General features: G+C 44.8%; 1 protein-coding gene across 1 annotated transcript in view; it reads left to right on the forward strand.

Annotated features, from left to right (window-relative positions):
• The window catches only part of FSD2 (fibronectin type III and SPRY domain containing 2), a 28533-nt gene extending 15320 nt beyond the window's left edge, over positions 1-13213 (forward strand). The window contains exons 11-13 of the mRNA XM_024102909.3: positions 1693-1825; positions 7250-7426; positions 10747-13213. Coding sequence (XP_023958677.2) covers positions 1693-1825; positions 7250-7426; positions 10747-10999 — 563 coding nt within the window. The 3' untranslated portion in view covers positions 11000-13213. The remainder of the gene's footprint in view (positions 1-1692; positions 1826-7249; positions 7427-10746) is intronic.
• The last annotated feature ends 392 nt before the right edge of the window (positions 13214-13605 follow it).

Here is a 13605-nt window from a genome sequence, read left to right on the forward strand (position 1 = left end):
CTGATTTCCCTTGGGATTAGTGCCAAGAGATTTACCTTCACAAAGTCTACATTATGCAAACTCCTGGTATTACTGGAAACGGGAAACACAAAACTGGGATGCTAGCAATGTCATCAGCAGTGAAAATGGACGCCCTGGGTTATCATCAGAAAGTGCTTTTGCTGGGGATGAAACACACACTTTCATTATTACCCCTGCAGCACATGTTGCTCTTCTCCAGCATGCCCTGGACACAAAGCATCCCTGCTGCACCAGTGCCAGAATTAGGGGCTGTCTCATGGGAGACAGGGACAAAGGTTGTTTTACGCTACTTATGCGCTTCCCCTTTGCTGGGCTGGCCAAAAGCTGCTTTGGCCCCCAGTCAAGTTAGAGCAGCCTGAGGACTGCTCTAATTTACATCCAGTTGCCTATAAACTGTCTCCACGAGTCTCCAGGAATTAAAGAGTAATTAAAGATTATGTCATGTGATAAAACCTCCAGGAAAATGTCCAACCAAAATTGGCAACCCTACTATAAACTCTAGGTGCCATGGTGCCAGTTAGGAATAACTGAAGCTCAGCAGCCTTCACCATCCCTCCAGACTCCCTAAAATACCCCTTGTTCCTGTAGCCAGCTAAGCCTTCTCCACAATTGCCAGTGAACCTTCTCCCCCCCCTCCCTTCCCAGGTAGAAGGAGTTCCCTGGGAAGCCCCTACCGTTGCTTGATAGCCATTTCACACCAGTGGAACCAATGTACAGTAGCTGCACTGCAAAAATGAACGGGGCCCCACGTTTCTCTCTTTCTCTGCTGGTTATAACAGCATTAACATCAATACAAAAAAGCAGCCTTTTGCTTCTGCTGGATGGGCAGCTTCAGTTTTGCTCATTTTTGTTAGTGTGTCATCTGTGCAGTGGCAGTGACCCAGCAGGTCTTACCTGCTACCTAGCATAAGATTCTAGTGCAAAAAGTTCTTGACCCTACTGTGAATTCCTGAGTCCTGCTTTAGCCTCTTTGTGCTATCTGGGGATTTCCCCAGCAGGAGATTCTCCTTGCATAGGGGAATCCCTAGGTGATGTAGTGCACCATTTAGCTCCACATTCCCAGGAATAGGACAGCAAGCGCATTGTGCTCTGGTGATCCCCTGCTGGCACGCTGACCCATGGGGGCCACACTCAGTTAGGACTAGTTTGGAGCAATCCTACATGAGGGGCCGAAAAGACCCCTCGATTGGGGAGCTGCAAATGGCTCCATTGCAGCTTCTGCAACCAATACTTACAGGCAGCAGTTGAGGATTGAGGCCATAGTGAATAATTTAAACCCCTTTCCCAAGTCATTTTTTTTTTTTTAATACCTTTTGGATTATGATAGAGATGAGCCAAAACTGGAACTTCAAAACCCACCTCATAGTATTTCTGAGAGGGTGTAACATCTTAATACTTGGTTCTCAACCCAACTCTTGGCTTTTGGTCCTAGCCAGACGAGGCCTGTTTTCTGTATCAGGGTGGCTGTGGACAGAGATGTGTTGATAAGATTTTGGCCCGTAATGGAGGAAACTCACAAGACCAGCCTCTGGCCCATTTCCAGTTCCCTAATTAACCCTAATCTGGATCCAGCCACTGCTCTCCAGCCCAGTGTTAGTTTATGTCTACATTACTTCATGCAATTTCTAGGTGCTGAGACAAATAAACGACAACCATTCTGCTCTCTTGTAGGCACTTACTTTTATCTTAATGAGGACACTGCCCATCCTTTGCTGTCTGTTCTAGAAGATGGATTAACAATTGCTTGCAGTGAAATAGAAAACCTAGAATGTGATTTGTCCTTCCGTGATAACGGTTTTACAAGGTACACATAGGAATTTAGCACTCACAGCAGATGTACTTTTTTCATAGCTGGTTGTTTTTTGTTTACTTGCAATAATTTTAAATTCTCTTCAAAGGGCTTACTGACTTGATATCCCTTTTTATGTTCCATCTAGGCACAGATTAACCTCTACCGTGCCAAATGAAAGCCTCAGGGCTGCATGTTGCTCTTTTAGCACTGTGTTTATAATGTATAGTGGTCTCATTTTTCAAAAGTGCGAATAGATGCCTCCATTTTTGGGTTCCAAACGCAAGACACCTTAGAAGGGCCAGATTTTTCAGTGCTGACCACCTGCTCTTTGAAAATAAGGTGCCTTTATGGCATTTCAAATTGGGCCACCAAAATCACTAGTCACTTTGGAATGTGGTAGGCCATTATACTGATGTGATTCACACCATGAGCTTGATAAGTTGGCTTTTATCACACAACTTTTTTTCAAGCATAAAATGCAGATTCAGCAACACTGAAGCATTTAGTAAATTAATGTGGATTGCACAGAATTGTCATAGTAAATACAAATAAATAAAAATCAAACCATTTAGTTTAGATACTTTCAAAACAAAACACTGATTTTTTTCCAGTTAGAAACAACTTTGACTTTCAAAATCTCCTTTAGTTGTATTTAATAAACAATAACAACGGTTACACTCGGTCAAAATTTCAAAAAATCGTTTTGATTTTGTCAAAATAAAATATTTCGTTCGACCCAAAAGGCAATTTCTTCTGATTTTTCAATTTGCTGAAAATTTCAAAAAAATTCATTATTGATTCAACTAAAGTTTCTGTTGGCATAATTTATGTCACTCAGGGGCGTGAATAATCCACTCCTATGATGACATAAATTACACCAACATAAGCACTTCTGTGCCGCTAAGTCGGCAGGAGAACGCTCTTCCGTCAACATATAGCATCTTCACCACACGTGCTGCAGCTGCATTGGTACAGCTCTGTTTGTCTGAGGGTGGAGATGGATAGCAGGAGAGAGATCACTTATGTGTAGACATGCCCTCAATCTCAGTGCAAAGGTGATTGTTTTAAACTCACTTCAGTGTTAGCTCTCCAGCACGCCCAGAATAGGGGAGATAGGGAGTGTAAAGCCACCTTTGCCTCTACACCATGCATGGGCTGAGCATAGCTTGGGAACTGAGACTCTGTCCCTCAGACATTCGCAAAAAGCCCTAATTTTTTGACTTAGTCCCTTTTCAGAGCAGAATTCCTTTAAACGGCTTCCAGGCTCTGTCACTTTGTAATCAAAACCACCCCAGCCATTCAGAGGGACATCGTTATTGAACTTCATATTTTTTTGCTTGGTGTTCATTTTGTAGCATCATTAGAATTTCCTCTGTGATTGCTTCAGCTCGTGTTATATAAATTATATCATCCTTCTCATTGCATGACACTTGCGCACATAGACTGATCTCTTGCCTTTGAACCTCATTTCCCTTTTAATTCTGCACAGAGCCCAAAGCCCAAAGATGAATGTCACAAAAACTGCTCAAAACCATACACTCTTAATCCAGCAGCAGTGGGATTTGAAAATTAGCATAATTACTATATATTTTTTTAATACAGTGATCCAACATTTGCACACTTCATAGGCTTCAAGAGGTAGTGGGAGTTCCTTCCCTCCCTCTCCTATTACTAAACGCTGCCAAAGTTGCCATGGCAATGCCGCCTCACACGTAATGGAACACAGGGATGTGTCTATGAGTTCTTATTCTTGCTATTCATGGATGGTGATATTTGGGGCTGTTTTTATCTGTTGCTATTGAAAGGAAAACACCTAACCTGCTTCAACGATTAACTATGGCTAAAATTTTCAAAAATGCCCAATTGACATAGGAGCCTAAATCCCATTTTCAACAATGACTTAGGTAGTAAGGCCCAGATCCCCACAGGTATTCAGATGCATAAAGGCCAGATTATTAACGGTATTAAGATGCCAAAAGATGCAGAGAGGCTCCTAGTAGAATTGTCAAAAACACATAGGTGTCTAACTCCCACTGATTTCAACACCTTTAGGTGCCTAAACATATTTTAAAATCTGGCCCTTAGGAACCTAAGATTAATTGAAAATTGGTGCAATTTAGTAGCCTAAGGGCCAGATTTACAAAGGAATTTAGGCACCTACAGATGAAGATAGGTGCCCAGAGGGACTGACAAATGTGCTTAAGCAGGTTAGAAATTTTCAATAGGAGTTAGGTGCCTGTCTCCCTTTGTTTCAGTCGAGTTGACCACCTAAATACATTTGAAGATCTGGGCCTAGGTCACTTCTGAAAATGGGATTCAGGCTCCAATTGTTACTTGCTTAAACTGAAGCAAAAATATCTATTTTTATTAACAATTCTGAGATGAGTTTTTAAAAACTGGAATCTAGCTGCATTTGTTTAAATTACACTAGTCTCAGCATTTCAACATGGCCCAACCAGGAGTCCGGAGTGTAGGGTGACCAGATGTCCCGATTTTACAGGGACAGTCCCGATATTTGGGGCTTTGTCTTATATAGGCTCCTATTACCCCCCACCCCCTGTCCCGATTTTTCACACTTGCTGTCTGGTCACCCTACCGGAGTGCTAGGCCAAATCTGAAGGATGTGTCACTGGCCACTCTCAGAGGCAGGATATTAGACTATATGGACCACTAGTCTGGCCCAGTATAGATTCTTATTCATAGATTCTAGGACTGGAAGGGACCTCGAGAGGTCATCGAGTCCAGTCCCCTGCCCGCATGGCAGGACCAAATACTGTCTAGACCATCCCTGATAGACATTTATCTAACCTACTCTTAAACATCTCCAGAGATGGAGATTCCACAACCTCCCTAGGCAATTTATTCCAGTGTTTAACCACCCTGACAGTTAGGAACTTTTTCCTAATGTCCAACCTAGACCTCCCTTGCTGCAGTTTAAACCCATTGCTTCTTGTTCTATCCTTAGAGGCTAAGGTGAACAAGTTTTCTCCCTCCTCCTTATGACACCCTTTTAGATACCTGAAAACTGCTATCATGTCCCCTCTCAGTCTTCTCTTTTCCAAACTAAACAAACCCAGTTCTCCCATGTGCCTGTGTCTATGTGAGGGCCCCCACCTCCTAGCACCCTTCTCCCATGTGCAGAACAGTAGTTAGCCCAGAGGATTTGAACCTCAGTGTTTTGATTTTGAGCCAAAAATTAGCCCTTTTTATATTTAAAAGAACTAACCCACCATTGCCCAGTTGAAGCAATAGATGAGTGTGTGACTAGATGGCACAATGGTAAAGGAACCAGGAGCTAGAAGATTCTCTCCATTAAAGTCCATCTGATGATTCTGAATGGGAGTTCAGACATCATCCTAGGGGCTCTTTTATGTTGCACATAAATAGCTGGTGCTGGCACACTAATAATTCTGAACTCTGAGACTGAGGTTTTGAAACTGCTGTGAACTGAACCCTCTATTATGCCAGGATACTGGTGTCGGAGAATTGCTTCCACACTGGAAACGGCTCCTGGGCCAAAATCACTAATACAAGTGCTACAAGGAAATTCTGCAGCAAACTTTTTTCAGAAAGTTTATGTAATCTGAAACCAAATAATGCATTTCCTAGCCCGCTAAATCAGAGACGGGTTTGCCATGCTGGCTTCTCAATCTGAATTACTATGGCAATCCTTTGTTCCCAGATGCTTGCACATCTTTTTTGGCATGTCCTTTCCTTCTTCTCCCCTCCCCCACCTCCCAAACTCATACAAAATGCAGGAGCAAGAATTCTTCTCTGAAATCAAATTTCAACAGTCTTGCTCTGGTCTTGAGACATTAACTTGGGCTTCTAACGAACTACAGAATTGCTTTAAGTGGTTGCTGCTTAGGTGTTGCATGGCCTAGGAATCTTCTCTCGCTGCTTATGCCCCTCTTCATGCATTAAGCTCCCGGCAAGCCGGGATTTTAATCATGCCTAGAGGCAGCTGAGTTCTGTACTTTTGCCAGCTAAGTCCTTTGCCTTTGTAATTTACTTCCATAAAATAAAAACTGAGCCTGTAAATCTGCAATTAAAACTTATTTGTGTGATTTATCACCAGCTCTGCTCTGTGACATTGACATGAAGGGGGCCACAGCATTGATCTTTCCAGAGGAAGACTGAATACAGCTGGCTAGCCCTTTAGGACTCACTGCCCTTGATTAAGTGTAGTTGAGAAGTTTAAGTAACATACAAATTGCTAAAGGCACTAAACAAATTAACTCAGCCTCTGTCTAAAGGCCCCATGGGCCAATGAGATATAAAGACAAGTTTGAGAGGGAACAAATTCAGAAGCAGTTTTGATACCCATCCTACTCTGCATACAAATACGGGGTTAGAGTCTGCCACTCTGACTCACGCTGAGTCTTAGCCTATTCATTAAGTAGTCCCATTACTTCTAACACTTTGGTGTGTGGGTGGGTGAACTGGAAGGTAACAGTAAAGCCCTGGCTGCATGGGAGAAACACACATTTATAGCTAAGGATTAGCTTGGCCATGTCCCCTTTTCCCTGCTACACTGACAGCAAGGAGTGTATTGGAAGGGCCCCAATCTTGCTTCCAGACCACAAGCGGATCATGACTGCTCTGGGCCAGTTAAGCAGATGTAGCACTCGATTCTGCTGGCAACGTGGCACAAGGTGACTGTGCCATACCAGAGGATTAGACCCTGGGTTTCTGTGGATTTTACCTTTACTACAATAACCAGCCTGTGGAATTTTTAGCTAAAAAACACCCTGATGGAACGGTGGCTCTTATAAAGCCTGATCCTGCACCACTGCAGTCAATGGGAGTTTTGCTATTGACTTCAATGAATGCAAGATCTAGACCCCACTAAAACACATTTGTCTGGCTCGATGCTGCTTGCTGTATGCGCTGCTGGAAATGAAAATGCACAGTGAATAGAAACTGAAGCTTATGGCTAAAACAGTCTCTCACACAAGCCTGATTTATCTGGCCTTTTAGCTGTGGTATGTTAAACCCCATCATGTTCATTCTGGTATAACAACGGTGTGTGCAACCTGTATCTTGGAACTCTGTTTCTAGCAAATTACTATTTGGCCTACAACCAAAAAAGATATGCTGCTATTCTCTCTCTTCCTGCAAGATCTCAGCACACACTTTTATTGTATGCTATAAAGCGCATAGACATACATCTAAAGACATGTTAACGGTTTAACAGGCTGAGTAAATACTTCCTTTCTATTATCTGGGCCAGAGCCTCAGCCGGTGTAAACTGAAACAGTTCCATTGACTTCAGGAGAGCTGTATCAGTTTATGCTCACTGAGGAGCTAACCCACTTTGTTGACAAGTCAGCTGGATCCACTTTTATTGGTAAATATTTAATGTTTGTGCAAAAGATTTAAGCATTTTAAATGGTATGCATATAAAAATCACATGCTCTGATTTTCCTTCCCCAGATGTATTGCTATCCTGGGAAGCATGATACCGTTCCAAGGGAAACATTACTGGGAGGTGGAAGTCGATGAAAATATGGAATACAGGGTCGGCGTGGCTTTTGAAAATACTCACAGACACGGGTACCTGGGGGCAAACAGCTCATCCTGGTGCATGAGACATATTGTCACACCAGCAAGGTAAACACTCTAGGCTGCATCACTCCAGATCCTTCAGGGGCCACAGCAAAGAGAGCTGTGTGTGGCATCCCGCAAGGGGCAGATTAAAAAAAGCCTAAGCCAGCCATTGAACAGTGTGGTTGTGAATTTCCATCTTTGGCTCTGTGAACTGGTAATGGAAAGGTATATTGGAAACATTATACAAAGGTCTTTTAAGCTGCTTAATGGTTCTAGTCAGCAGCAGCCACCTCTCCATGAAGTGGGCCATCCCACATTCAAATCCAAACAAAACCAGTGTTGTAAAAGTTGGTCACAGACCCCCTTTTAGGTCATTCAAACCCCAGCTGGAAACAGCCCAGGTGATGGATCCATTTAGACTGTAAATGATGCAGGTATTTGGCTAAACCCAGAAGTACAGAATGTATTTGATTCCTTTCCCCCTGCCGAGGCACTTAATGGACATATCTAGATGCAAGGTGTCTTTCCTGCTCCTCAGCTAAGCCTGCCGGTCAGGACCCAGAGAGAACACAAGGGCCATTGCCGGGGTAGCACTTCCGGTGGTATAACATGGCCCCAAGGAGGCTGTCACAGCTGAAGTCTAGTGCCTCCTTTGGGGACTTACCAAACTGCTGTAAGGGAATCCAGCCGCTGGCTCCCCCATGTATTGAAAGCCTCTGGAGTCTCAGCAAAGCCCAGGCACTGTCCGTTTTTTGAGGTCCCTAGGCATGCTCTCAGGGTAGAGATCCTCTATCTAGCACATCCTCATGAGAGTTGCAACCATGGGATCCACACCAGACACCCCCTCACCCCACAGAGTAAACACGCAGTCTCCCAGAATCCACCCGAAGGTGTGAGCTTTTCTGGTTTACCTCTTCAAGGCGGCACACGATAGGCATAGCATATAATACACAGACACTTTGCACAGGAATCTACAGCACTTTTGCTCCTTAATAGCATGAGAAACGGGCAGATCTATAAAAAAATAATAAACCTTACGCACATTTCCCTGCCTCATTTTACTCACCGGTCCAGAGCATTCTTTGGGCTGGCGCCATCCAAGGTCCTTCTGTTGCAGTGCATGGCTTGGGCTCCGAAACATGGACCTTCTGCCCCCAGCTTGCCTATTCCAACCAGCCACGTTCCCCTCTTCTGCCTGAAACTTCCTGTGCATGTCTCTCTGAGTCTTCTCCCTGCAAGTCCTTTTATCATCTCCTGCTTTGTGACCTCTCTCTGTCATGCTCGGAGAATTTCCACTCTCTCCACTCCCCACCTCCCTTCAGAAAACAGGATGAAGCATCTTCTGCCAGCTCCAGGCAACCTCCTTAGCAAATCCACTGCCCCAAGTCGCTTCATCCTGACTGGATGGTAGCTGGGTTCTAATGACCCACCATTGGGTCTGGTGGACATGTGGCGCAAAGTGATGGAAACACAGCAACAGAGGGGCATTCATGATACAGCAGTTTTCACAGTAACTACTTTGCCATAGCAACCAGAACTCATAAGTCATAAACAGGTTCCATAAATCATCCCCAAGACTCCTGCTTCCCTATGAGCACCCAGGGGGGCAGGTGGGAGATGCAGCACACACTGCACTGGTTTGCAGTGAACATAAAGAGCACTCCCTGAGGCATTCCCTCTGCGTGCCTCCCCCAGGGAACCACCACTGAGGGAGTCCCCATGCTCACCACCATTCAATGGATCAAGAGCTCAATTTGGACCCCAGCTAGGCAACCGCCCTGTTAACATCTGGGCTCGCCTCTCACACAGAAAGGGCTGCTGCTCACTCCCAGGCCAGACCTACCAACCTTATTTCCTCTTCTGCCCCTGCAAGAAGGCTAGTTTGATTTCCCTGCTAAATGTGGCTAAGACGTGCAGTTAGTGACTCTGGGGTTAGTGACTCTGGAGGAATCTCATGAATAAGGACTTTAGGGGGAAAGATAAACTGACATAAGCCAGGCTCTTTCTGAGTCACTTGCAGGCCCTTCTTCTGGGAACACTTAGAGAAAGCAGGCTGCCTTCGAGAACAGGCTGGGAGGAGCGGGTGGTGAGGGAAGAAGCTGTCCCTTGTGAAATGCCGGATCACTTCACTGCTGCTACTGAAAAACGGTTCCCATTTTCACTCCAAAGTGCTCCCACGGGAACAAAGGCTGCGTGTTCTCAATCTCAACACTGTTAAAAGGCCTGTGTTTCTGGCTGCAGCGCTCTGCACTGGGGGGCTGGTATACGAGTGTCTGAGCAACTGTTAAAGGAAGTCTCCTTTATTTGAATGTGACTTAATGGAGGAGAAAAGGTCTGACTCCATTACAAACACCTGACTCAGTAAGCACTGAAATCAGAACACTGTTTGCTTGTGACTTTTCGTTGTATCTCAGGAGTCACGACTTAAAGAGATCATCATCTAGTAAATGAATATGCCTAGCTAGAACCTAGTGGGTTTTCTCAGCAGCACCATTCTGGTTGAATTAGGAGTTCTTTTGGGACAATAGCCGGAGATGCAATTTAGAAAACATAGCTTTACAACCGGAGCTAGTTACTTTGGTGCCATCAAGCCCTCCACTAAATTAGACAATCTTTGCTCAATGGGCTAAATTCCTCCATCTGCTAACAGGAGCAAGGAGTGTCAGTACCCCCAAAGGAGCAGGGAAGATGGTTCAGCAGCATCTACGTCCCCTGGAGCACCTTCCACAGGACTTGGGCTCTAGGGATAATAGGGCTGGATCTAGAGGGGGTGGAGTAGCACAACAGTTGTTCTTTAGATCATGTTCCATGCCAGAGCCTGCAGCTATCCAACTGCAGATCTGAGTAGGGGATAAAGCTGCTCTAAGCAAGATTAACTTCCAGTAGATTCTACTGTGCAGCTGGAAGGGGAGGTGGCTGGTACAGCATAACTCCTAGATGATGGGGGTGGCTTCTGAAGATGTACAGATGCCTATTGCACCTCAGGTCACCCGCTCATTTGAGGCCAAACCCCTGCACATTTAGCAGGGATGGGGAAAAACATCAGAGGTCATAGCCCCCTACCTTGATTTTTCCCAGATGGGGAGAATCTGGGCCTGTGTAAAGATTGTGAGACTACAGCTGACAATTATATATGTCTGCAAGACTGGTCATGCTGTGGGTGAGGTGAGACAGTCTGTACATTGTGGGTGGAGCAGGGCTGTAATACACTGGGCAAGGAGGGACGGTCCATACATTGTGGGGTGGGGCAGAATGGTAGGGTGTTGCGGGGCTGTCTGTACACTATGGGCGAGGCAGGGCTGTACATACATGTGGGAAGCAGCTTCTCTCTACAAGGGGCAGGGTGCAGACAATTGTTCATTTCTTCCTATTTTCATTTGCAGGCACAAATATGAATTTTTGCACAGTGGGACAACACCAGACATTAGGATTACAATTCCCCCCAAGAGGATTGGCATCCTGCTGGACTACGACAACTGGAAACTGTCTTTTTTTAATCTGGATATTGCACAGCACCTTTATACATTCAACAGTCACTTCCAGCATTACGTGCACCCCTGTTTTGCTTTAGAAAAACCTGGGTTCCTAAGGATACGTAATGGCATTGCAATGCCCAGATCTATTACTCTTTTATGATCTATGGCTTGAGTGGCAGCTGCTGAGAATGGCACATCTGTGTGTAACAAATTGACAAAAGCCCTATATCATAATCACTTTCTCCCTTTTAAGTACACACCATTTATGCTTCAGCAAATAATTAAAGGCCCACTACTGCATGCAGAACGCCTATGGAAGGCACCATCAGCTGAAGGCTTGCAGGATCAAGCCCGCAGACTGCTATATTTGTCCTATGTCATTCAGAGGCTTCATAAGCTCAGAAAGTTTCTCACCTTGCTGGAGGTGGACAGGCTCATGCTACCACACTAAAAAAAGCAGTATGGACACTGTGGATTGGGCTAGAGTCCACCCTCTCAGGTCTAGGTAGCAGGAATATTTCTACCTGAGCTGGGAGCTCAATGGCACCTGTAGTGTAGACATTCACAAGCTTATAAGGGTATGTTCACAGAACGAAAGGAAATAACTCCAGGGATTGAGATCCTGGGAAATGAAAGTCTCTTCCTTTTAGGGCATTGGTTTGAATCCAGCCCAAGCTAATAGGGACAAGCAGTTTGGTCAATGGGAAATTAGTCAGTAGGGTCAGCTCTGTTCTTAGTGGAGAGGAATTCAGATCACAAGAGCCATCACACTTAGCTCCATTGTCAGCAATCTCCAGAGAGGGCCAGGTCCAAACATGTATGGAGATTTACCTTCCTTGTCCTTTCCAGAGGTGATCGCATCAGCTGAGGTTTGACACACAGAGGGGACATTTGAGTTGGGAGGTGTGATTCCCTACCCATGCTTCAGAGTAGCAGCCGTGTTAGTCTGTATCCGCAAAAAGAACAGGAGTACTTGTGGCACCGCCTGGTCTACACTGGGGGAGGGGGGAAAATCAAGCTAAGATACGCAACTTCAGCTACGAGAATAGCGTAGCTGAAGTTGACGTATCTTAGATGGAATTAAAATTACTTACTTCGTGTCCTTTCGGCGCTGGATCGACGGCCGCGGCTCCCCCATCGACTTTGCTTCCGCCTCTCGCACTGCTGGAGTTCAGCAGTCGATGGGAGAGCGATTGGGGATCGATTTATCGCGTCTACACTACACGCGATAAATCGATCCCCAATAGATCGATCGCTACGGTGGGTAGCGTAGACGTAGCCTTAGAGACTAACAAATGTATTTGAGCATAAGCATTCGTGGGCGACAGCTCACTTCATCGGATGCACAGAATGGAACACATAGTAAGGAGATTATACACACACACACACACACACACAACATGAAAAGGTGGGAGTTGCTCTACCAACTCTAAAAGGCTAATTAATTAAAATGAGCAATTATCAACAGGAAAAAAAACTTTTGTAGTGAGAATGACAAGAAGGTGTGAGGATACTTAACATGGAGAAATAGATTCAATGTGTGTAATGGCTCAGCCATTCCTAGTCTCTATTCAAGCCTAAATTGATGGTATCTAGTTTGCATATTAATTCAAGTTCAGCAGTTTCTCGTTGGAGTCTGTTTTTGAAGCTTTTCTGTTGCAAGATTGCCACCTTTAAGTCTGTTACTGCATGACCAGAGAGGTTCCATTCTATGCATCCGATGAAGTGGGCTGTAGCCCACGAAAGCTTATGCTCAAATAAATTTGTTAGTCTCTAAGGTCCTAAGTACTCCTACCCATGCTAACTCACTAAAATGTAGGCATGTAGCCGGGGTAGCACAGGCGGTGACTCAGGCTTGGCACCCAAGTACATACCCACCCAGATGGCCTGGGTATGTCGTGAGGTGGCTAGCCTGAGGCACCATCCATGCTACCCCCGCTACATCTATGCATGCTGGGAATCATACCTCCCAGCTCAAATGTAGAGGTACCCAGAGTGAGGATGGCAGTCTGCATTGCTTTTATGCACAAGGAACTCCAGTATCTTTTGACGATTATTTCTTACACAAAAGCAAGTGATTTCTATTCTTGTTTATGTTCGACAAAGAGCTAGGAAAGAGCTGTACAAAGATGACCAGAAAAGCAAAGGGCTTAATCACCACACAGTTGTCAGATGAAGCCAAACATGCTCATAATTTACACAAATACCATAAAGCTAATCTTAAAGTATTTTGCAGCTGCATGAAGTCTATGAAACAAGATAATCAGATACGCCTCACTCTCACATGAATCATCAGCTTTTGCCATTAAGTGAGGCCTTGGAAATAATCAACCATGCATTATACGCTCAGTCATTAAAGACATTTTATAAAATGCCCATGCTTTGCATTCAGTTTTTCAGCAAAACTGCAGACTAGGCTCTTCATGGCACTATGCTGCCTGCAAATAAAAGCCGCAGGCATCATTTTTAGCATGCACTACTTAGCCACACTCACGCCCTTAAATGCCAACTGTACTGCCACTCTCAAATCTATTCACACACACCTTACGACTGCAGCAAGGGGGAATAGAATCGAGGAGCTTGTCTTTGATGCTGTGCCCTTGGCATGAGGGCTCACCAACCCAGGTTTGAAGTACTCTGACCCAACATTTGATTTCAGTTGCAATTTATTTGTTTGGACTTCACTTAGGAATAACTTTAAGGTACTGGAAGGCTTGCCATATTCCAGCTGTCAAGCCTGGAGAGATTCCGGCTTTAGGTAGCTTC

This window comes from Chrysemys picta, chromosome 10, assembly GCF_011386835.1.
Source record: "Chrysemys picta bellii isolate R12L10 chromosome 10, ASM1138683v2, whole genome shotgun sequence".
Classification (NCBI taxonomy): domain Eukaryota; kingdom Metazoa; phylum Chordata; order Testudines; family Emydidae; genus Chrysemys; species Chrysemys picta.